This window comes from Lycorma delicatula, chromosome 1 (assembly GCF_047948215.1).
Source record: "Lycorma delicatula isolate Av1 chromosome 1, ASM4794821v1, whole genome shotgun sequence".
Lineage (NCBI taxonomy): Eukaryota > Metazoa > Arthropoda > Insecta > Hemiptera > Fulgoridae > Lycorma > Lycorma delicatula.
The window spans coordinates 135,510,465-135,535,858 of NC_134455.1; the positions used below are offsets into that span (position 1 = coordinate 135,510,465).

Here is a 25,394-nt window from a genome sequence, read left to right on the forward strand (position 1 = left end):
ATTTAATTTCTAAGTGTGAACTATCAGAAAAGTCAAGGTTAAAAGCATGAAAACGTGTTATTATGTTATGAATTCATTGTATTTAGAGCAATTACATTGCTAATGGTTATACGTATTAAAATATCAATAGAAGAATATTATTTCATACATTGAATGTTAATTTTTTCCAGAAATCGAGCAGAGAGTATTTTCCAATCAAACCAGCAGTTTAAGACTGTGATGGGATTTTTCAGTATTTTTTAAAATAAGTTAATGTTTTTTGGTACTATTTCACATTCATTCAACTGAAAATATGATTTTCAGGTTTTTCTCAGTTTATTTTCTTTTGGTCGTTAATCCGGAGAATAGGGTGTCTATAAAATAACATGGAAGCCATATTTAATCACTGGAAATATAAACATAAAAAAACCTATGTGGTAGATTTTCACACACAAACAGGATGTTTTTTGAGGGCAAGTCAAAAAGTAGAGTGAAATTCAGAAAAATCAATGTATTTATTTGTTCTTATATAAATTATACAGCATTATTTTTCAACATAATCCCCTCCTACTTCTATGCACTTTGTCCATCTTTTAACATTTAACGAGTTTTTGAATTCCTTCCTGGAAGAAAGTTTTCGATCTGGTACGCAGAAAATGTTTCACCGCTTCTACGGCCTCTTCATCAGTTCGATAATGATTCCCTCGCAACTCTAATTTTAATGGGCCAAAAAGATGAAAATTGCTTTGAGCAAGGTCTAGACTGTATCCGGTGGTTCAGCAGCTCAAAACCAAGATCTTGCAGGCAAAGGACTTTTTTTGGCCGTATGAGGTCGAGCATTATCCTAAAGCAAAATCACGCCTTCGGAAAGTTTACCAGATCTTTTGGATTTGATCTGTTGCTGCAGTAAATACAATAGTTCACAGTAGTTGTCACTGTACTGATTGACCTTTAGGTGTGAAGTAAACCAAGAGTCAATCTTCCATATCCAAGAATTTGGTCATCATCGCCTTTCCTGTATACATCGGAGTTTTGAACTTTTTTGTGTGGGAGATGAAGGATATTTCCACACTAAACTTTATCCTTTACTCTTGGGTTCAAAGTGATGGACCCATGTCTCATCAATGATTATTATTCGCTTAAGAAATGAGTCTTCTTCATCTTTGTAACATTTCAAAAGCTTCTGGGAAATTTTCAAACAATTCTCTTTGTGGATGCTGGTCAGTTGATGAGGAACCCAGCGAGCACAGACTTTTCAAACGTTTAAAGGATAATGGATGATTGATAATGCTGGGGCATGGCTTATATTCAACTTGCTTGCTTTGTCATAACTGTAATTCATTGATTACTGAGAATCATTTGTTTAATCACTTCAATATTGTCGTTAGTCTGAATTGCAAGGTCTACCTTGCCGCTGTTCATCACAGAGAAATCCTTCTCTTTTTAAAGTGATCAGTCCACTCATAGATCTTGTTTCCACTCAAACAACTTTAATTTAATTTGCTTTAAGTTAACCTATACAAGAAAAACTTGCACTCCAACAAATCAGGAGATCTGGGAGGTCATAGAATGTTACCATTTCTCAAAATGACATGGTTACCAAACAACTGGTATACAGAGCCATTGATATTTGTACTGTGTGTAATGTTGATCCATCTTCTTGAAGTGTTGTCAGTAAATTTGTGGAGATATCTGTAGTTTTTGCTCAACATAGTTTTTCAGCATGGTGATATATTAATCTGATGTTACTGTAGTTATGAAGCCATCCCTGTTTTTAAAAAAAAATAAGGCTATTAATGGGATATGATGACAGAGCGCATACCATACAGTAATCTTTTTGTTTTGAAGCAAGTGCTGGTGTAGCTGTGTAGGATTCTCTTGTACCAAAAAACAAAAATTTTATTTATTAACAGAACTGTTATGGTGCAAATTGGCTTCGTCCAACATCCACAGTTTGTTAACAAAGTCATTGTACTCGTCTATCTTTACAACTGTTCGTTCACAGAATTAATGGTACATTATGTAATCATTTGGCTTTAATTCCTGGACAGTCTGTAACTTTTATAGATGGTAAAGTAAGTCCTGCAGATGTATTCCTCTGACACTTGAACTATGCGACTATAAAGATACTGCATGACAACAAATTAAACATTGTTGGCTTATGACAGCAGCTTGGAACAGTCTAGATATTGTCTGGTATATGAATAGTCCGCACATTATCTGGAGGTTTCTTTTTCATTGCTGAACCTGTTTCCTCAAAATTATATATACATGTGTTAATTGCATATGTTAATAGTTCAGGATGGTGGTGTCCTAAGTTAAACTGGAGGTAAAATTATCTTTTACAAAAAGCTTTGATGGCAAAATCAGATGGTGCACCACTCCATAGTATCCATAACTGAATGGCAGGATGGTGTGGCTAACTTCTGTAGTTATTCAGTCCTGACACTTGCCCTGAACAAATTAAAAATTTTATTTTATTTTAAATTTAGGTATTTCCTTGAATCACCTGTAGAATACTTATGTTAATATATTTTTGTTGAACGAAACTCTTGTTCTTTTTAATTATCGTACTTGTAATGTGTGGAGAAATAATTACTGGTTTCAAATAAATGTTTTCTAGATTGTTATATGTTTTATTAGTAAAATCTAAAAATTAATTCACTAATTGTAGTATTGTCCATACTACTTTGTGGAATAGGTCATTCATTGATGGAATTAATGAGATCAGAAATACTTTTGTGATTATGACTATTAAAATTACCATAAGTAATCATTTGTGATACTGCTTATAATTAATCAGTCAGTTATCTGATTAATCAGTTTTTTCATGTTATTTTTTTTAAGTTTTATTTAAACAGAGAAGGGGACAATGTAAAGCATTATTATTTACTTATTATTTGTTTTCTTGTAATTTTATTTTAAATGATCAAAGAAAGAATATTATTATTGCAAAAATTAGAAAAAAAAATAGAGAATAAGTTTGATTTCCTGTTATATAATTTTCTGAATATATTTTTTAATAGTAGTTACTTTGTCCATTTTATCACGTTAGTAACTGAATTTCTTAATTGTAGGTTGCATGGCAGAAAGACTAAAACACTCACTCATTGAAAAAGAGAAAGCTGTAGATCTGGTTGCTGGCCCAGACAGCTATAGAGATCTTCCACGATTACTTGCTCTTACTGAAAATAATCAGACTGCTGTTAATGTTCTTCTTTCCTTGGATGAAACATACGCGGATGTTGTACCAGTTAGATTAAATGAAGATTCTGTATCTGCTTTTGTGTCAGTATTTTGATGTTCAAATTTACATTCTTATTTTTATTCAAATTAAAATTTTTATTTACATTTTTTTAACTGGATGACTTCTGATGTGCATTCATGAAATTTTTTTATTGAGAAAGTTTATATAAATTAAAATACAAAGTATGTTCAAATAAATACCTATCCTGTGTAATAGAAACTTAATGTATATATATAACTTTATATTGGCTTGTTAGGCTTGTCCCTTCTGCTGGCAATATACCATTCACAATGTTACTTACATTTTTGGAATGTGTCCTGGAACATGTTTTTGGAGATGGCACACAGCTGTTTTATCGTGTTTTCCTCTATCTCATTTAGGGTTTGAAAATGATCTCCTTTCAAGGTTACCTTCAGTATCAAAAACAGGAAAACAGTAGTCTGCGTAACCCAAGACTGGAGAGTAAGGTGAGTGAGACACAACAGTTGTTTTGTGCTTTGGCAGGTAAGAAAAGATGCTTAATGTTGTGTGTGTCTTAGTGTTGCATCCTACTCTGATTTTCCCGTAGCTCTTTCTGTCTTCAGCAGCCTTCATTTGCCATAAAACTTCCACGTAAAACTCCTTGTTTACTATCTGATTGCAGGGAATGAATTCAAAATGGATTAATTCTTCCCATCAAAAAAAAAAGATCCTTCATCTTCATATTTGACCGACTTGTGGGAATTTTGTCAGGGCAGGCCTTTTTCACCCACTGCAATGGTTAATTCTTAATTTCCTCATTAAATTGAAATTAAGGTTTTTAATATGGAAACTAAGAAACCTAAGTTTTATCTCCTATAGGGAATTTTTCAAAAACATTTCATCAGCATTGGTATGTTCAAGAAGTTGTTAATGCAATTCTCTTCTGATTATTGGTCAGCAAATACAGCATGAAGTTTGCAAAGATGCCATGTATGTTAAAGTTTTTCTTTAAAATTGTATGGCATGATACAGATCAATAACAGTTGTCAGTAGTGTAAAATGGACAAGAAATGGATGTATAATTATGTTTTCTGCCCATGATGATTGATGTTGAAAATGATTAAACACATCAACTTCTGAAACAACAAAACAAATAAAATTTAACAAATCTAAAAAACTTGTTGTGTGTCACTCTTACTGCCATCTTCAGTTTCAGTGAATGGTGCTTCCGTTCTGTTTCTACCATCAGCTGATGTTATTGATGTATTTTTTTTCTTAGTTAAGCAGACTGATATTTAGAATGCGATGATTAAAAGGTGTATTAGGTTTTAATTAGGTATTTTCAGTAAGTATTTAATCATTTTTGAGAATTTATATATTTCATAATTTTAAAGTACGTTAGGATAATGGTCCTTTCTTTATATGTAAAATTTCAATATTGATATATTTGTGTTTTGTATTGAGGAGAAAGCTGGCATATGTTGATGTTGATTGTAGGTTGCTGTGCAGAGATTTAAAATGTTCATTATGATGTTGAAAGTGCGTTCCATTTCACAATATATCATAAAGTATTATTTAGTTAGGGTAGTTCAATTTTTGAATTCCAGGGGCATTATTAGTATGAAGTGATTTGTTTTTCTTATTGTTCTGAAGGCAGTTCTGTAACCAGTTTTTTTACATTTTTTTTGCTTATATTTATCAGTGGCTGTTCTGTTATATCCATTTGCGTTTGTTAAGTATTTTATTACAAAGGGAGTACTTTATGAAATTATGTAATTATTATGAGATCATACAAGGGCTGTTTTTTTTTCAACCTCCGATGGGCTATAAAAAAAAAGACACATTTACATAACAAAATTACTTTATTACTAAAAGTTGAGTAGTTTCTAACTTATTTTTCTACATAATTGCAACAACAATTGAGGCATTTGTTGAATCATGACACCAGCTTTTCGATGTCCTCTTCAAAGAAGTTTGCCACAAATGAGGTAATCTATGTCTTGACAGCCTCCTGAAGTTCGTTGCTAGTGAACTGTTGTCCACTCAACCATGCCTTCAATTCTAAAAATAGGTGAAAATCACTTGGTGTTAGGTCTGGACTATACACGGTGGTTGGTCGAAAATTTCCGACTTGAATTGTTTGAAAAGGTCTTGAGTCACGTTGGGACAGTGCAGTCATGCATTGTCATGGATCAAAACCATGTCAGATGAGAGCATGCCTCTTTGTTTGTTCTGGATCACTCTGCAGAGGTGACATAAAGATTCACAATAAACTTTGTTTGTTATTGTTGTCCTCTGCTCCATAAAGTCCACCAACAAGACACCTTTATAGTCCCAAAAAACTGTAGTCATTGATTTCCTGTCACTCAGTGTCTGTTTGAACTTTCTCGGCTTGTTTGGATAAGAAGTGTGCATCCACTGCTTAGACTGTTCTTTGGTTTCTGGATTGTCATACTGGATCCAAGTCTCATCGCCAGTAACAACTTTAAAAACTCTTCCCCATCATTATCGTAACGCATCAGAAGCACTAAGGGTGATGTCGTTCACTGTGTTTTATGATCGTCAGTCAACATTTTTGGGACCCAACGTGCACACAGTTTCCAGTATCTTAGGTCTTTAGTCACAATTGTGTACAGAGAAGATCTTGAAATTTTTGGAATTTCTGCAGAAAGTTCACTTATCATAAACCTTCGTTTTTTATGAACAAAATCATCAATACACTCAACCAGGCATACAGTAGCAAAAACATTGCGTGTTTGCCCACCTTTTTCATGGACATCCTTTCGCCCTTCTTTAAATTTCCTACACCATCCTTGTACACTACCGTCTTTCATAAAGTAATTATCTTACACTATGCTCATTCTATGATGGATTTCAGCAGTGCTTGCTTGAACGTCATTCTGCTTGCTGAAAACATATCATACTTTGCAACTCACACTTGGTGGGACCATCGATTGTAGTGGCCATATTCAATTGCTTGTAGCTTTGCTCAGACTGATGCAATGAAGCCAGCAATAGCTGAGGTTGTGGTGGGGAGTGGCGTAGTGGCACGACTCACAGACCTGGCTCCCACCTACCTCTTGTTTACTTGATGCATGATTGGAGGTTGAAAAAAAAACAGCCCTCGTACAAGGTTATTTTTACAAAAAATAAGCAAACAAAACCACTTGCCTGGTTGAAAGGATTTTACATTATTGATCACGGTTTTAAAAATACAGGTATTTTATTAAAGAATACACAGTTTTTAGAGAAAGATTTCTTTTATTTCAAAACTATCTCCTTCCATCTGTATACTTAGATCCATTCTTATAGTATGATATATGTAACTTTTCAAAATAGGCAGGTGTTTCACCAATAACTTCATTTCGCATAAAATTTTCCAGCAAGCCTTTTTTTTATATATAGAAACAGAAAATAGTCCAGAGGTGCTACGTTTGGTGATTAGGGTGGATGCAGAAGAAGTGTTATAATTCAAACAATATAACTGTTGCAATCATAAGAGTGAGCCTGTGCATTGTCTTGGTTAAAAATACTTCTTTTTATCAAATTTTGTAATTTTTTATTATTTCCTCATTTAGGTGATCCATCAAAGATGTTTAATATTATCTTGTTATCATTTTAGCTGAAAGTCAATAAAGATTATGTCACAAGCATTCCAAAAGACAATGGCCATCACCTTTCCTGCTGATGAAAGGTTTTCGTCTTTTTTGGAATGAGTTTGCTAATTTGTAAGGGATAATTTTGACTGTTTCTTGGTTTCAAGTTGGTAGTGATGTATCAAAGTTCAGCAGCTGTTATGAAATACTGCGAAAATGCCTCTTGATTATATTGAAAACCTATAACCCTGCTTAGAAATGTTTACCTGTTCATGCTTTTGATAGATTCTGAAGAAATGCGACAATCATCTTGAAGACAGTTTCACATATGTAAATATATTTGTGTAAAAAATTAAACAACCATTCATTTCAGATACCTAGTGTCACTTGTGCTCATATGTCTACTCCAAAAATAATCAAACCATTTGTAAACAGTTCTAATCAATTAAGTCGACTCAACATAATTTTATCCAGCTTGACTTTAGTAGTTTCTTGTACAGTTTTATATTTTGGCTTTAGTTTACTGTTTTTTAAAAAGTAATGTTTGATCATACAAAATTCCCTAATTCATCCAGTTTTCACAAATCACAATTTTTGATCAACTCAGATCAACATAAACAACAAAATTATTAATGTATTTGACTGAAACTTGGTTGTGTTCCTAACAGTGTGGCAGAAAAATAAAAAATTACTTTGACAAAGTTCTATAATCTTTTGATTTTGTACAGACTTATGAAGCACAATGGTTAATGTTATAGAGAACTTAAAACTATGTAACTGCTTGAATCGCTATTTAAACTGCTTTAAATAATACAAAATGCAGTTCTTATTACAATAGATATGAAATTATTTTTTCATTTTAATAGATACCCATTTTTAACCTTGAAGAGTAATTTTTCCTTTTTTATCCTTCATTTTTTACTCATAAAAATAAGTGTATTTTATTCTCTATTTCTGATATAGCCAGTTATTTCATCTTTTAATGGTAACGAATATAAATTTTGTTTTTTTTTAGATCGATAATGCGAGGCTGCGATAACATGTGCACTTATTGTATTGTGCCATTTACGAGAGGTCGTGAAAGATCTCGACCAATTGATTCTATTGTAAAAGAAATTCAGAAGCTTTCTGATGAGGGCGTAAAGGAAATAACATTATTAGGTAAGTTGTAGTATTAGTTATTTTGAAAAGTTGTAAAAGAAGTTAATGAACGTTTGACATTTAATTACATTAAATGACATTTTCAAATTACATTAACATTTTTAGTTAATGACATTCTATGACTTTTACTGAAGTTTTCATACTTATTATGCACATTATGTCCCCCTATCTTCTATTTCAATTTTTTGGGTTAAAATAATGATGTATATATATATATATATATCCACCTTTTTTTTTCACGTCAGGTGTCAGAATTTCTTACGCATTTAGCAAACATTATTAAAGACTGGAAATAGTTAAATGGTTTTCTGAATGTGTTTTCATGTTTGTAAATATAGAAAACAAGTGTAAAAATTTATGGAAGTAAAGTTATTTGTGTGGTGAAAGAAAGGAAATATCAAAACTGGATAAAAAATCAAAGTATCTGATGTCAAAAGTGCTTTTGTCTAAAGAATAGAGTATTACAGAATCTAAATTTGAGAAATATGTTGAAAATATTTTGGAAAATTATTAATTTAATAATTCTATTCATGGACTAAGAAATGACACAGACACACATATACATATAGTGTCCTGGGAAATGTTGGCCATACTTAAAGGACTATTTAGGATGTGGAAAACTAAAAAGTTCATGTGCTTAAATGCTTCATTTTACCTCTGACCACCTCAAAAAATGGTGGACAGCGATTTTCAACAAAAAATTATGTTTTAAGAATGGCTTGAGACATTCTATTAAAGGTTGTACCCAATGACTTCTTCTGCAAAATAATAAGTAAATATTATTAGATAAGTAAATTTTTCAAACTTTTGCCTTTGAAAATTACAGTGACAGTCATTAAAACTTTTTAATCATTAATAACTTTGTAAATATTAGTAATTTTTTTTTTTTTTAATCTGTGCTTCCTAATGATCACACATGCATAGTATTCCTGACTTCTTTCTTTTCCAAATTGCTTTTCTTAACTTTACTTTCTTTTCTTTGGTCCATACGCTGTGTTTCCTTTTCTGTTTTTCGGAAAATTTAGATTCATCCACTAGTTTTCTGGATGATTATCTATTGGAAATTATTTCTTTGGATTGCTTAATTATTTTAAATCTTTTTTAATTTCTTTGAACTGACTTATTTTAGTTCCTTTCTTAGAAAAATTTAAATATTTGTTTTGTTATTTTCATCCATTCTGTATGATTGACCATAAAATTTGAGTCTTAACTTTCCTCATTGCGTGTCTTATTTTTAAAATTCTTTTTTTTCCAACTTTTCCTGGTTTTCTTAATTTATAAATATTATCTTTTATGTTTGGACGATGGATATTTCTTAAAATATCTTTTTCAACTTTCACTAGGTTTATTCTTGAGATCTTGTAGGCCCTCTGCATTATATAATGTTTTCAATGAAAGGATTATGTTTTATTGGTGAATCCTTTTTTTATTTATAGGTCAAAATGTAAACAGTTATAGAGATACTAGTCAAGAAAGTTTTTCCCTTGGAAATGAAACAAAAATGGCAAAAGGATTTAAAACTGTTTATAAAACTAAAAAGGGAGGCCTAAGATTTGCAGATTTATTAGATAAAGTATCACTGATAGATCCCGATATGAGGATCAGATTTACGTCTCCCCATCCAAAAGATTTTCCGGATGAGGTAAGTAATTTAATTCTTCTTTTGAGTGTTCAAATTGTTTGTTTTTATATTACTTAATGTATGTAATAACTCTTTTATATAATATTCATTACCTCTTTACCTTAATCTAATAGTAATAATAATGATAATTTGATTTAAATCTAAGTTTTACTATTATTAGTTGGTTGTTTTTTTTAATTTTTAATCTTTAAAGCACAGAATTATACATGATGTAATATTTATTTTTTTTGTCATTAATAGTCATTTAGTAGTATAGACAGAATTATTTGTTTCTGATTAATGTATGTTGAAATGAAAATCACTGATGCAAACATGGTAGGCAAATGTTAATTTATATTTTAATGCTTTTAGCATGGCACTGTAATTTGTGATTGAGCCTTATTTTTTATAAATAAAGAGCTAGACAAAATTTCCATCACTTGTCACTGACAAACTACTTTTTAATTTTTAGCAAAATATTTAAATATACCAACCAATATTAATTAATGATTAGATTTAATTATAAATAAATTTTGTGTAAACTTTACAATTTAAAATTTGTATAGTTAAAATCTGTCTTAAATCAAACAGCAAGTACAATTTGATATTTAATGTTTTCACATTTTTCGTCAAAAAAACATCAGCCAAACAAAAAACTTTCCACACCTTATTCAATAACCAACATTCGTTGTCAATTCGTTTGTGATTTTCTCCTCATTAATCATTAATATGATTGTTATTCTCCCGATTTAAAATTGTGATCTATTTATATCATATAATCATTGTTTAAAGTAAATTATTGATTTCTTCTTGACCATGTTGTACTTTATTTCCACTAGCATACCAATTAAGTTGTTTGAAACTTTATTTCAAGTCTATGACAGTATTTACTGCATGTGGAACATGCATCATCAAACATCGACTAAACAAAAAACTTTCCACACCTTGATTCAATAACCAACCAACATTCCTCGTTGATTCCTTCGTGATTTTTTCCTCATTGAATTTTACCTTTTTAGCATGATTTTTATTGCCACTATATTCTATATATAAAAGAGAATGTCCTAACTGATTCACTGACTCATAATCAACGTACAACCAAAACTATTATAGGTAGAGAATTGAAATTTTCAGGATACCTTCGTATCTTTAAGTAGGCATGAACTAAGAAAGGAGTTTGCAAAATTATGATTTTAAGGGGTTCAAAACGATAAAAAACTAAATTTCGTGTTAACAGCACTATCTGTTGGATGTAAAAGCAATATACGCTATACTAAATATTTTACGATTCCATTGCAATGTTTCTGATATTTGTGTCCGCTATAGACTAAAAAATTACTGGACCGATTTACATGCAGGGAAGAAGGGAGAAAGGGAAAAATTGAAAAAGGTAAAAGGGACAAAGGGGAAAAGGAAATGGAAAGGGAAAAGAGGAAAAAGGAAAGGAGATTATATACATTTAATTAAAATTAAATTAAATTTAAAATAAATAAATAATTAAATTAAAATGGAATTAAAAGATTAGAATACGTAAAGCAAATAATGGATTTAAAAGAATTAAAAGGAATTAAAATGGAATTAAAAGATTAGAATACGTAAAGCAAATAATTGAAGATGTCGGATGCAAAAAATTGGTTGAGATTAAAAGTGTAGGTAAAACATGGAAATGAAGTAATTCATTACATCTATCAAATACATCGTGCGCGCGCGCAGAGCAGCAGAATGAATGTGTGAGTGCTCCAGAAGGATACCATTAAATTTTACAGCTGTATGTCTCTGTTTTAAATAATGAAAGAAAGTTCTTAATAAACATGTGTCTGGAAAAGGCTTTGTTTTTAAATTAGGAATAACAAACAATTTTACCATGATTTCTGCTTAGCGGCAAAATGAACCTGTACCGAAATTCATCGAAGACCAACTGAAATCGAAAACCGGGAAGGAAGGGAGAAAGAGAAAAATCAAAAAAGGTAATAGGGAAGAGGAAGGGGAAAAGGGAAATGGGGGAAGATGAAGGGAAAAGGGACGTAAGGGAAAGAGAAACGAAGAAAACGCGAAGGGAGAGCGAAGCGAGCCATGACCCTCTGATCTTGTTGGGAAGTGCAAGTAACCATAGAGCACGGACGAAGCCGCGATGGGGGGATGCTAGATTTGGGATTGTAATAAATTTTTTTGTTTATCTTAAATTGTATATATTAAAAAAGCATTGCGAGTGAAGCTACATCTGTATTGTGGGCAAAGTCGTGACGAGATACGCTAGTATTTTGTAATATCATTGAGCGACTTCATATTATAAAACAGAACCTTTGTAATATGTGCTTGTTTATTGTAGTGGTCAAACGTCAAGCTTAAGTGTTTGATATACAGATAATAGAGTAATAATTTTATATGGTGTTTCGTTCGTTTATATACACGAGCCGCGACGATATTATCAGATAACTGTGACGCACTACATATATCACTCGGCGGGAAATTTTTACCCGCCACACGAGCAGAATTGGTGGGAACGAAAGCAACCTCCTTACTTCGGATCTTTTCCAAAGATCCAACTTCCGTCCGGCAGCTGACGTAGCTCTCGACGTTGGCCGTTCTCTCCATCTACATTTACGGTGCTAACGGTTTCATAGAAAAAAATGAATTTTCAGTGTTATTTTAAATGGGCCAAAACGTTTTTACGACCTTATGTTCGTAGAATTTTCCAGCCGGATCGCTTACACCGCCTGACGCTGCTCGCTTGACTGTTAGCTCCGTGCCCTTCCTGGGCCGTCTGCTCCGTAACTTCCGATTCTGTTGCGAGCTCGTCGCCTGTCCGGCCGACTCATCCAGCTGCGTTTGGCTGCTAGGCGGAAGGCTGGATCTTTGAAAAAGATCCGAATAAGTAACCAGACTGATTGTTTCCGTTCCCACCAATTCTGTTTGTGTGGTGGGAAACAATCTTTCGCCGAGCGTTATATGTACTGGGTATGGATTATTCTGAATAAAAAGCGCGGAAACTCGCGGTTCTGGTCAGTATGAATTTTCCTGGACATAATTACTTAGGCCAGGTAATTCAATCGACAATGGCGATTTGGTAGACGTAGATAATCAGATCGCTTAGGAACACGATTCCGCCTACGAATCGGCCTCGAATCATATACCTGGACTGGGTATTGGCACAGCCTCGTGGGCGCTGCAGGGCTTGCAAGAATATATGCTGTTGAGTACATCACTGGTGTCCTATATCCGAAAATTTCAGGAAGCCGCATCTCTGATTCTGGAATGGTTATGGACGATCCTCCAGCAAAGGTGGCCAAGTTAGACCAGAACACAATGCCTTGTCCAGCATCGTCCATCAGCCAATATCACAATTCAAAATCAGCCATCTGCAGTGTAATCATCTTTTTTTGTGTGGACTTTTGGCTACCAATTTAAACACCTTAATGAGCAAGTGACATGGGCTGAAGCTATTCCAGCGGTAGTAAAGGTGCCGGCCAGGCCTGTGCCAACAATGAAGTATGGCTACGTATTACACCATTTACCTATGTACCGTGTGATATAATACCCTAGTATCTTTCGCTGGCCGAATTCTCCATTCTGTCTATAACATCGGAAGTGAAGAAGGTTACTACAATAGCAACGCTGATAGGATTTCGTTTGCTGTTCATACCAACAGCGCCCAGATCACCAACAGCAACAGCGAGCAGTTCATGTTGGTTGCAGTTTGTTATGGACTAAACAATAAATATCAGGGTGTTAATTATTCTTACAAATATACTAGTGACAATCCAATGGTGCCGAACAAATTACATCTGCACAATCCTGTTGACAATGTGTCCAGCTGGTATGGGAGTACGGCAACAGAAGGTGACATCGACTATTCCAGCATTCCTTGTTCTATCGGTAATCAAATACTGATTTTGCAAAATTATGTACAACATTATGAGAATATGGCCGGTGAGAAAACACTACCTGAAATAATAAAAGATTTACAGGTATTCACCATAAACAATAGTATGGTGTGCACACCGATAACCTATGAGTACCTGTTTACGCCGTTTGCGTAAAGTCGTTTTATTCTAATGAATTCAAGGTTATGGTCGAGTCTTGTAGTTTACAGGCTTGGTAATTTTTTGCATTTTTTGTATTTTTAAAATAGGTTGTTTGGGTTTGTTTTCGATATCATTTCTCTCAGGCTCCAGCTTGACTGACTGTTGCATCATCATATTGATGTTAGCTTATTTCTATCACACATTATTTCATTGCTGTTTAGTCTTAATGTATATATTAGACTTAGTGTTTTTTTTTATTCTCAACCAATTTCAATATTGTCATAGTTCCTAGAAGTCTATTTCTCTTTGTCGGCCCTGATGTCATTTCTTCAACTTGCGTATTCAGAATTATTTTTTATCTGTCTTATGTAATTCTTTAGTGTTGTGCTTGCTTGTAAATCATTTTTGTTATGTCTTCGTTCTCGAATTCCACACGTTTTCTCTAATCATTCTCATACTAATACTAAGACACTACTCTTGTTGCCAACACACACTCTCTCCTGTCCACTGCCCAGGCTTGGTTTCCCCCTCTTTTCGTTCATGCCATTTTTTCGGCAGAGTAGATCAGACCTTCACCATGTAGAGTCCCCTATGACTTTTCGCTCTCCAACTTTGTGCTAATATATTCATCGCATTCATATTCGCATACACGGTGCGGTATTTCTCTGTCGAAATTATCTCTAGTTCTACCTGTCAGTGGTTCGTTATTTTCACCGATCTCTATGTTTTGTTTTTGCCTCGTTTCTTTGTCAAGTTTAATCTTTAAATTCTGTATATTACGTCTTTGCTGAAAGTGCTTCAATTACTACAAACTGCCAATTCTATCGACGCCGAATATTCTCTAGCTGCTGATTACATTTTTGTCGATGCAGAATCTCTCCAAACTCGTTGCTACATTTTTTGAGACGCCACGTCCTGCTCAATCTCTAAAACACGTCTCACCCCCATGTTCCTGATACACCACTGCGGACTACGCCCAGGATTACTGTATGTATTCATTTACCTTCATTCACGAGTTTGTCTCTTGCTAATATTTGTGTGCTACAGGCAAGTTCAATTTTCATTATTTATTACGTTACAGTTATTTTATCATTAAAATTTGTGGAACATTCAGTTCATCATACCTTAAGTCTTTCAAGTTTCAATTTCATTTCAAGTTTAGGTTAAAAAGCCATTTATTCACGACAGGTGGCTTATATAAGGTTGTGACATCGTTCAGCTGCAACCTATTTTACGTGCTTAATTATTTCAATTTGTTGTTATTGTAATTAACTCTATCATTTAATCTTGTAACTTGTTAATCGCCGAGATTAATTCTTTTCTACTCATGAACTGTATTCATAATACTTCTCTTAAATTAACCTAAAGCAAATTAATCCTGATGTGCAGTTATGTTTTAGGCCTTTCTTGTAATTTTATATTTTCAAGAAAGCTTACTAGTAAAGGAACTCTTATTTATATGTTTATTTATTTCAATTTAATTATTGTAATTAACTCTTTTTGTACTATAATATTATTGTGGCCTTTTTTCTACATTAAACTAGAATTGCATGTTTGAATTATTTAATGCTAAGATTGTTCATAAATCAGGAAAGGCCAGTGCCAATTAAGATTTACTGTAATTTATTTTTCTAAGTTAATGACATTTGCCCTCCTCTATGAATCATGAGACCTTGCCCTTGGTGAGGGGGCTTGAGTACTCAGTGATACAGAGTAGCTGGACCGAAGGTGCAACCATATCGGAGAGGTATCTATTGAGAGCCAGACTAAGGAATGATTCCTGAAAGAGGGCAGCAGCTCTTTCAGTAGTTGTTAGGGGGGTGAGTCAGGACAACTTAAACGGCCATAACAACATCACTCAATCCTCTGAGTACTGCGCAGCTGAAAGCAATGGAAAACTACAGCTGCTTTTTTTCCAAGAAAATGTGGCTCTCTGCATTTTCATATAGCAATGATGGAGGCGCCTTCCTTTGTAAAATATTCCGGAGGTAAACTAGTCCCCTGTTCGGATCTCCGGGTGGGGACTACTAAGGAGGGGGTCACCAGAAAATTAAAAAATAACATTCTACGAGTCGGAGCGTGGAATGTTAGAAGTTTAAAAAAGGGCTGGTAGGCTGGAAAATTTAAAAAGAGAAATGGATAGGATAAATGTGGATGTAGTAGGAATTAGTGAGGTTCGGTGGGAAGAGGAAGGCGACTTTTGGTCAGGTGATTTTAGAATAATTAACTCAGCTTCAAATAATGGGCAGGCAGGAGTAGGTTTAATAATGAACAAGAAGATAGGGAAGAGAGTAGAGTATTTCAAAACGCATAGCGATAGAATCATTATAATAAGGATAAAATCAAAACCTACCTACCTACCTATAGACAACGATTGTTAATGTCTATATGCCTGCAAGCGCCCATGATGATGATGATGAGGAAGAGTGTGTATACGAAGAGATTGATGAAGCAATTAAACACGTAAAAGGAGATGAAAATTTAATAATAGTTAGAGATTGATAGCGACCATAATTTGGTGATAATGAAATGTAGATTGGGGTTTAAAAACCTGAAGAAAAGGTGTCAGATGAATCGGTGGAATTTAGAGAAGATTGAGGAAGAGGAGGTAAAGAAGATTTTTGAGGAGGACATCGCAAGAGTCTGAGTAAAAAAGATAAGGTAGAAAATGTAGAAGAAGAATGGGAGAATGTTAAAAAGGAAATTCTTAAATCAGCAGAAGCAAACTTAGGCAGAATAAAGAGAACTGGTAGAAAACCTTGGGTTTCAGACGATATATTGCAGCTGATGGATGAACGTAGAAAATATAAGAATGCTAGTGATGGAGAAAGTAAAAGGAACTATCGGCAATTAAGAAATGCTATAAACAGGAACTGCAAACAGGCGAAAGAAGAGTGGATTAAAGAAAAGTGTTCAGAAGTGGAAAGAGAAATGAACATTGGTAAAATAGACGGAGCATACAGGAAAGTTAAGGAAAATTTTGGGGTACATAAATTAAAATCTAATAATGTGTTAAACAAAGATGGTACACCAATATATAATACGAAAGGTAAAGTCGATAGATTGGTGGAATATATTGAAGAGTTATACGGAGGAAATTAATTAGAAAATGGTGTTATAGAGGAAGAAGAGGAAGTTGAGGAGGATGAAATGGGAGAAACAATACTGAGATCTGAATTTAAGAGAGCATTAAAAGATTTAAATGGCAGAAAGGCTCCTGGAATAGACGGAATACCTGTAGAATTACTGTGCAGTGCAGGTGAGGAAGCAATTGATAGATTATACAAACTGGTGTGTAATATTTATGAAAAAGGGGAATTTCCGTCAGACTTAAAAAAAAGTGTTATAGTAATGATACCAAAGAAAGCAGGGGCAGATAAATGTGAAGAATACAGAACAATTAGTTTAACTAGTCATGCATCAAAAATCTTAACTAGAATTCTATGCAGAAGAATTGAGAGGAGAGTGGAGGAAGTGTTAGGAGAAGACCAATTTGGTTTCAGGAAAAGTATAGGGACAAGGGAAGCAATTTTAGGCCTCAGATTAATAGTAGAAGGAAGATTAAAGAAAAACAAACCAACATACTTGGCGTTTATAGACCTAGAAAAGGCATTCGATAACGTAGACTGGAATAAAATATTCAGCATTTAAAAAAAATTAGGGTTCAAATACAGAGATAGAAGAACAATTGCTAACATGTACAGGAACCAAACAGCAACAGTAACAATTGAAGAATATAAGAAAGAAGCCGTAATAAGAAAGGGAGTCCGACAAGGATGTTCCCTATCCCCGTTACTGTTTAATCTTTACATGGAACTAGCAGTTAATGATGTTAAAGAACAATTTAGATTCGGAGTAACAGTACAAGATGAAAAGAGAAAGATGCTACGATTTGCTGATGATATAGTAATTCTAGCCAAGAGTAAAAAGGATTTGGAAGAAACAATGAATGGCATAGATGAAGTCCTACGCAAGAACTATCGCATGAAAATAAACAAATACAAAACAAAAGTAATGAAATGTATTAGAAATAACAAAGATGGACCAATGAATGTAAAAATAGTAGGAGAAAAGATTATGGAGGTAGAAGAATTTTGTTATTTGGGAAGTAGAATTACTAAAGATGGACGAAGCAGGAGCGATATAAAATGCCGAATAGCACAAGCAAAACGAGCCTTCAGTCAGAAATATAATTTGTTTACATAAAAAAATTAATTTAAATGTCAGGAAAAGATTTTTGAAAGTGTGTGTTTGGAGTGTCGCTTTATATGGAAGTGAAACTTGGACAATCGGAGTATCTGAGAAGAAAAGATTAGAAGCTTTTGAAATGTGGTGCTATAGGAGAATGTTAAAAATCAGATGGGTGGATAAAGTGACAAATGAAGAGGTATTGCGGCAAATAGATGAAGAAAGAAGCATTTGGAAAAATATAGTTAAAAGAAGAGACAGACTTATAGGCCACATACTAAGGCATCCTGGAATAGTCGTTTTAATATTGGAAGGACAGGTAGAAGGAAAAAATTGTGTAGGCAGGCCACGTTTGGAATATGTAAAACAAATTGTTAGGGATGTAGGATGTAGGGGGTATACTGAAATGAAACGACTACCACTAGATAGGTAATCTTGGAGAGCTGCATCAAACCAGTCAAATGACTGAAGACAAAAAAAAATGACATTTGTTCATTGCTAATTTTTCAATATTACAGCATTTGTCAGTAATGCAATAGTTTTCCTGTCATACTATGTTTATTGATGTTTTGTTTTTCTAATTATATTTGTAAATCTCATTTTAATATTATTATTACTGATATGCTGATTTTAGTTGATATTTCTTATGTGAAATTAAGTTATGTTTATTTCATAATTTCATTTAATTTAAGGTTATGCTTTAACTTAAGTTCAGTTGTTTTCTTTCTCATTAAAGTCCAATTTCTTTTGGCAAATATGAGCTGTGTTTTTTGTTAACTTTACCCAACAGTACCTGTAAATGAGTGAGTATAAACAACTAACTATGAATGACTGAACTATTATTGCTAACAGCTGACTATAGATTGATTAACTGATCTATGCAAGCGTCATCTGTTTACATAATGTAGAGGCAAATTCAAAATGGACCTTACTTTAAAAACATAACTCAAATAAAAAAAACCCCTCTTTTTTTCTTTTCAGAATATTGTCATACTTTATTTGCAAAAACTGCTTAAAATATTTAATTTTTCTCCATTTAAACATGTGAATACTACTGTTTATAAAATTAATTCTTTAATTAATTCTCATTGAACTCTTTATTTAGACTGGTGATGGTACTTTTAGGTGTAGTTACTATCATCACCTAAAATCTTCTCCATTTAAGTATATTTTTATTGCAGTTTTTTGTTTTTAAAAATATCTCCACCTTAGTTCTGGTAACACTGGCATTAATTTTGATAATAAACAATATCTTTTCCTTTCTCTTATTACAAAGAGAATAACATTTGATGCAACAGGGAAATAAATATCTATTTAAATAAATTAATCTGTTCTTACTTTGAAAAACCATTTTTTAGAGTTTAGAAATCCAAAGAATAATAGCTATTTATTCATATTCTTGAAATTAATAGTCAAAAAAATTAATATACATTTAATTATGAAAATATTGCTATAAGTTTCTTGGATATTCTCTTGAGTTTCCTAGCATGTGATTGTTATGATAAAGTTGAGATATGTTTTGGTATAGGTAATCCTCATCTTTTTTTTTCTTATTATTATTGTTTGGTTTTTCTAGATGTTACAGTTAATAAGTGAAAGAAGTAATATATGTAGCCATTTACATTTACCTGCCCAAAGTGGTAATAGTAAAGTCTTGGAAAGAATGAGACGTGGTTATACAAGGGAATCTTATCTAGAATTAGTTAATCATGTTTATGACATCATACCTGATGTTGCACTGTCAAGCGATTTTATTTGCGGTTTTTGTGGCGAGACAGAAGAAGAATTTCAAGATACTCTTACTTTAATTAGAGAAGTAAAATACTCGTCGACATTTCTGTTTGCATACAGTATGAGAGAAGTAAGTAAGTTTATTAATTAATTTTTTTGTTAGAAGTGATTTAATTTATATTAACTTCTTGCATATAATGTTTTCTGTTAATGGAATTTCGTAGATTCCCCTATATAGCACTAGATTTCTTCAAATCCCTTTCTCTAATGTTATTCACTAGAGCAACAGTACCTGTCATTGTCAACAAATTAACTTTTATTTCCATTATTCTCTGAGTATAAACAGTATTCCCATATAATTTTTTCACCAGGTATTTTTAGTGGATGATTTCATTTTTTTATCAGCTTCATTTATGTTGACTACAATTTGCTGCATTGTAATTTTTCTAAACTAGGTAAATGTATAAATTTTGGCCTTTTTTTTTGCATTGAACAAACCAAAGAAAGTCTTAACAAAAATATATGCTTTGAAAGCTACTATGATGTCTTTATCTAGTGATTGTAACAATGGGGGTACTTGGAAAAAATAAAACGTATTTGTTCAGATGACAGTACTTTATTATTGGTTATTTTTCTAAAATTGTTTACAGTACCTTGAAAAAATAAATTTTTTGTAAGTATGTAAAGAAGTAGCAAGTGTTAATTAAGTACGAAAACAGCTTTATACTGCATATCTGAGAGGTATTAAGAGACAGAAAGAAATGGGGTTATATATAGTTAAAAAAAAATCTACATTTTGATTGGTTTTTAATTTTTGTCTGCCATCTTGGATCTGCCATATTGAAGCAAACTTACTTTTTTTAAATAGAAAGTTGGACATATGACACATGATTTTGATTTAAACTTTTACAAGAAAAACAATTGTGAGATCTGATTTTCTGTTAATGCCTTAGTTTTTGAGTTATAAGTACTCAAAATTGCAATGACGGAAAAGTCTTGTTAATAATAAAATGAGGTAAAACGCGCTGCATGAACAATTTTATTGCATAATGCATACAATGTCAAACTTTAAACAGTGATATAATATTGATAATAATAAACAGTAACTAATAATTAACAACACAACAACAAATTAAACAGTTATATCAATCGATATTATTTACTTCAAACATTACAATATTTGTTTTAAGATATTAAATAAATGTTTTTGATTATAAATAACTAATGAAATAAATTATGAAAGCATACCATTCTATAAAGAATCTTACAAATTCTTCCCATCTACAGCTTGGCAGTGTGCTAATCTCAAGTAATATCTATTTATAACTTGTATCATGTCAGATAGTACACAAGCAGATTCGTCAATTATTCTTATTTTCAGTTTGTCAATGTCTGCAGGTTTTGTTTTGTAAACATTATGTTTCAGGTACAACCATAAAAAGTAATCCAGAGAAGACAGGTTTAGGGGACCTAGCAGGGCATTCTACGGCTCTTCTACGACCTACCCAGCAATTTGGAAATTGTTCATTTAAAATTTGCCGTTCCCTTATATAATAATGAAGTGGTGCTTCATATTGCTGAAACCATATATTATTATTTAATTCTTGTCCAACATTTTCCTGGATATTTGGTAAAATCCTATCAGCTAACAAGTTGCAGTAAGCATTTCCTGTTAGATTGTCATCTAAAATAAAAGGCCCAACAATATGATGACTGATGATTCCCACCCAAACATTCACTTTCTGAGGATGCTGTGTATGAGCTTCCAACATCCATCTGAGATTATTATCGCTCAATATCAACAGTTTTGTTTAGTGGTATGGCCATTTAACATAGAAGTTGCTTCATCAGTAAAATATTATTGAATTAGAAAAAATTTGCATCTATGTCTAATTTTTGCATTATAATATCACAATACTCAACTCAGTGGTCAAATTCATGTTCTGAAAGTTCTTGCACCAGGTGTAGCTTATAAGGGTCAGATTTATTTGTTTTAAGAATTTTTTGAAGGGGAAAAGTAACGATGTCATGTTGGACAACAGCTTTCTGAATCGATGAATGAGGGTTTTCAACAAAGGTCTGCAATTCATCTAATGACTTTGCATCAGTTGTGACAGTTCTTGATCTATTGACGCGAAGACAGTTCTTTACAGTACCAGTTTCTTCAAATCACTATACTGCCTTGATCACAGTCGATTTACTTATCAGTTCGCTTTTTGGAAATCCATTATTAAATAAATCACATATCTCTTTTAAAGGCCGAACTCTGTTACTGTACCTGTACATCAATGACAGAGTTATTCTTTTAGTTTCATTTAAAAAAAATCATTGTTGTTTGAAGATTTAATATTACATAAAACTAAATAAATGAATGAGAAAAAATTAATAAAACTTTCACCAAAAAATAAATTTGAACCTCTAGGCATACAACTTTATTTGTGTTTTATTAGCTCTATCAAATGTTACCATTACAAGTATGTTGAAGTAAAAATGTGAAATGAGAAGTTAATAAGTTACATTGTTTCATCGTAATACAAACTGCATTTTTGTAAATTAACAGCTGATTTGCCCAACTAAATTTGTACACATCTTTTAAGTATTTCCAGCTCATTTGTTATTGCATCCGACTTAGTTAACTGTGTGAAACTCACGCTTTGCATAAAGTGGCAAGATAACTGGACGGCTACGGTAGATACCAAACTTCGGCACATTAAAGGTTCTGTGTTGTCATGGGACTACTCTTCATACGGGAAAATTTGTCATGAGGAAGTCATCCTCTGCCGATTGCAGATAGGACATATGAGAGCTACTTACGGGTATCTGATATCAGCAGTAAACGCACCAGTATGCATGCGATGCAACTGCTGCTTGACTCTGCGCCACATTCTTGTAGAATGCATACGATATGCAGCCTTGCATTTTAAGTTTAAATTGCCCGGGAATTTTCATCAAATCCTGGGCAATAATAAAGAAGTTTTAGACCAGTTGTTTTTATTTCTTTGGGGTGCTAATATTTTATACATTTTTTAATCGTTTTTTTTTTTTTTTTTGGTAACTGTATGTTTTTGTGTTTTAACATTTAGTTTAAATATTTGTTTTATTTTTATATAGTAGTTTTTTTGATTTTGTTTTTTAATTTCTTCTTTAAGTTTTCATTTTGTTTTAATTTTTTTTTTATACTATTGTTTTTTGTTTATATATTACATGTTTTGTTTTCTGGGCGTTTCTTTTAAATTTTTAATTGTGAATTTTGTTTTTTTTTGACATAGTTTTTAAAACAAATTGTGTTCGGGCAATGATAACGCTAAAGTGTTTTTCGCCCAGAAAAACCAATAAAAACCTGGTATTACACTGGAAATTAATTTTTAATTGGAAAATAATTTCAGTTGATATCATTTAATTTGTTGTTGTGTTGTTAATTATTAGTTATTGTTTATTATAATCCATACTATAGCACTTATATCCATACTATACAAGTTCGTTATTGTATGTGTTATGATTGTAAAATACAATAAAATTGTTCATGCAGTTTGTTTTACCGTTACACAATTTTTTCGTCATTGCAACTTTGAATGCTAGTAATTCAATAACAAAGGTATTAACAGAAAAATGGGTTTCACAATTGTTTTTCTTATAAAATTTTAAACTGAAATCATGTGTCATATATCATTTACCTTTCTATTTAAAAAAATTAATTTTGATTCAAAATGGTGATCCAAGATGGCAGTCAAGAATTAAAAACCCACCATAATGGAGATATTTTTTAACTACATGTAACCCCATTTCTTTCTGCCTCCAAATTCCTCTCAGATATGTAGTATAAAAAGCTGTTCCCACACTTAAATATAACACTGTACAAAGCACTTTCATGTACTTTATAATATCCATTTTGTTTGGTTACTTGTACCTATTGTTTTTTTTTTTAATAATCCTGCATCCCTAAATATTTGCCCTATGGGTTTGATCTTTCTTTTTACTTCATTCTGCCACAAACCTCTCACTTCTTCTTTGTCTTAAAACATAAGTTTTTTACTCTATCCACCAACTTACGTCATACCTAAGTATTTTCAAAGCTCTATTTTTGTTTTTCTAGGTTCTTTATCACTCATCTTAGTCATCATAAATCCCCACACTCTATAGACATATTTCTAAAAATGTCTCTCTCTCATTCCTAAATGTGCAATAGCAGAAAACAGATTTCTCTTCTGGATAAAATTATTTTGGCTTGTACAAATCTATAGCTACTTTTGATATCTTCATGCTTTGTTCATTCCTTGTAACTTTTCTATTTAAATAACAAATTCCTGTAACTTTTGATTTATTGTAATTACCTATCTTTTAATAAATGCCCGAATATCCTTCTGTCAGACTTCAACTTCTGTTTTCCTTTTATTCGTTTTCAAATTGAACACCTCCTTTAGTAATGAATTCTTACAATTCATTTCTTATAACTAACTCATTTCTTTTTTTAAAAAAATCATTACTGAATTTTAACTTTTTTTTTGTACCTGGACTGTTATTTCACTTTCACATTTTCTTGTATAATTTCCTTTATTGGTTCTACATAAAACATTAAATGAAAGAGGTAGGTTTCATCTTTGTCTAGCACATTTTTGTATTGCAGCTTGTGTTTTTTCATTCTCTATTGTTGTTAAAGCTGATTGATTTGTGTATCATTATAAATCATTTTTGAATCAATCTTGGTTTTCATAAAATCTTAAAAATTCTATTCTATTCTATATGATGAAATTCTTTTTTAAAGAATCACAAATGGCATAAACATAGCCTTGCTTATCTTCAATCTGTCTTCTAAAATTAATCAGTAGGTTAAAATTGTTTTCCCTGACTATTCTTTTACCTGAAACTAAATTATTCGTGACTGGCATTCATATCTCTTCATTCAGGTGAATGAATTCTTGATGGTATGCCCACAGTATTACATTCTCAAGTAATTTTTTCTGTCAGCTCTGAAGGGGAGGAACAGTTTTTGGAATGCTTTTGTTTTTACAATATTACACTTGCAATCAAATTTTTATTTTATTGCATTGTGTTTATGATTTTTGTTTAGTTTTTCTGTATGAATCTTTTAATATTCAGTACAAAATGATTCTTTTAGTCAGATGTGAGTTTTTATTTACTTATTCTTTAACTATTAGGAGTTAAGTTTAATTGTTCATTTTTATTTTATATATTATTTTGTTATTCTTATTGAATACTATTTATTAGTTTTATTTTTACATCATTGAAATTTCATAATAATAGAAAAAATGTAGCATCAACTGAGAAATTAATATAACTTACATTTTCTGTTGTCTACTGTAATGTACTATAACTTAATATAAGTTTTTTTTTTAAATTTTATATCTGATTTGAGTTAAAACTAATACTTTGTATATTTATAACATTTATACCTGTATTTATTTATTTTGAAAAGCATTATTTCTACATTTCTATTAAGTATATTTCTTCAGGTATTTTTTTCTTTTTACTTTCATAAGATTTAATGAGTACTCAATACTCAAATTTCCATGTCAAGAAATTTTTTTTTTGTAATATTATTAGCCTGCTACATATTCTAGCCCATTTGACCAGAAAATGTTTAAGAACTGTTTAGATAGTTATGCTGGGTTGATATTATAATGTCATAATTACAATAATTCAACAGATTTTTATTGGTTTGAAACAATTTTTAATTTTATTGTAACTCAAAGGGATAAAAAGAATACCTACAGTGAAATTGAGAGAACATTTGTGATTTAATATATTTTACAGAATGTTGTGTTCAAGCCTTTCTTTATTGTAACAGTATTACCAACAAAATACTCTTTTATGTTTTTTTTTTTGAATCTATCAGAGATCTATTTATTTACATAACTGTATTTAAG

At 31.9% G+C, this 25,394-nt stretch overlaps 1 protein-coding gene across 2 annotated transcripts in view; it reads left to right on the top strand.

Annotated features, from left to right (window-relative positions):
* Positions 1–25,394, top strand: part of LOC142322688 (mitochondrial tRNA methylthiotransferase CDK5RAP1) — an 82,721-nt gene that overhangs the window by 43,909 nt on the left and 13,418 nt on the right. For both annotated transcript variants that reach the window (XM_075361776.1, XM_075361769.1), the window contains exons 3-6: positions 3,057–3,267; positions 7,799–7,944; positions 9,381–9,586; positions 19,355–19,639. In XM_075361776.1, coding sequence (XP_075217891.1) covers positions 3,057–3,267; positions 7,799–7,944; positions 9,381–9,586; positions 19,355–19,639 — 848 coding nt within the window. The remainder of the gene's footprint in view (positions 1–3,056; positions 3,268–7,798; positions 7,945–9,380; positions 9,587–19,354; positions 19,640–25,394) is intronic.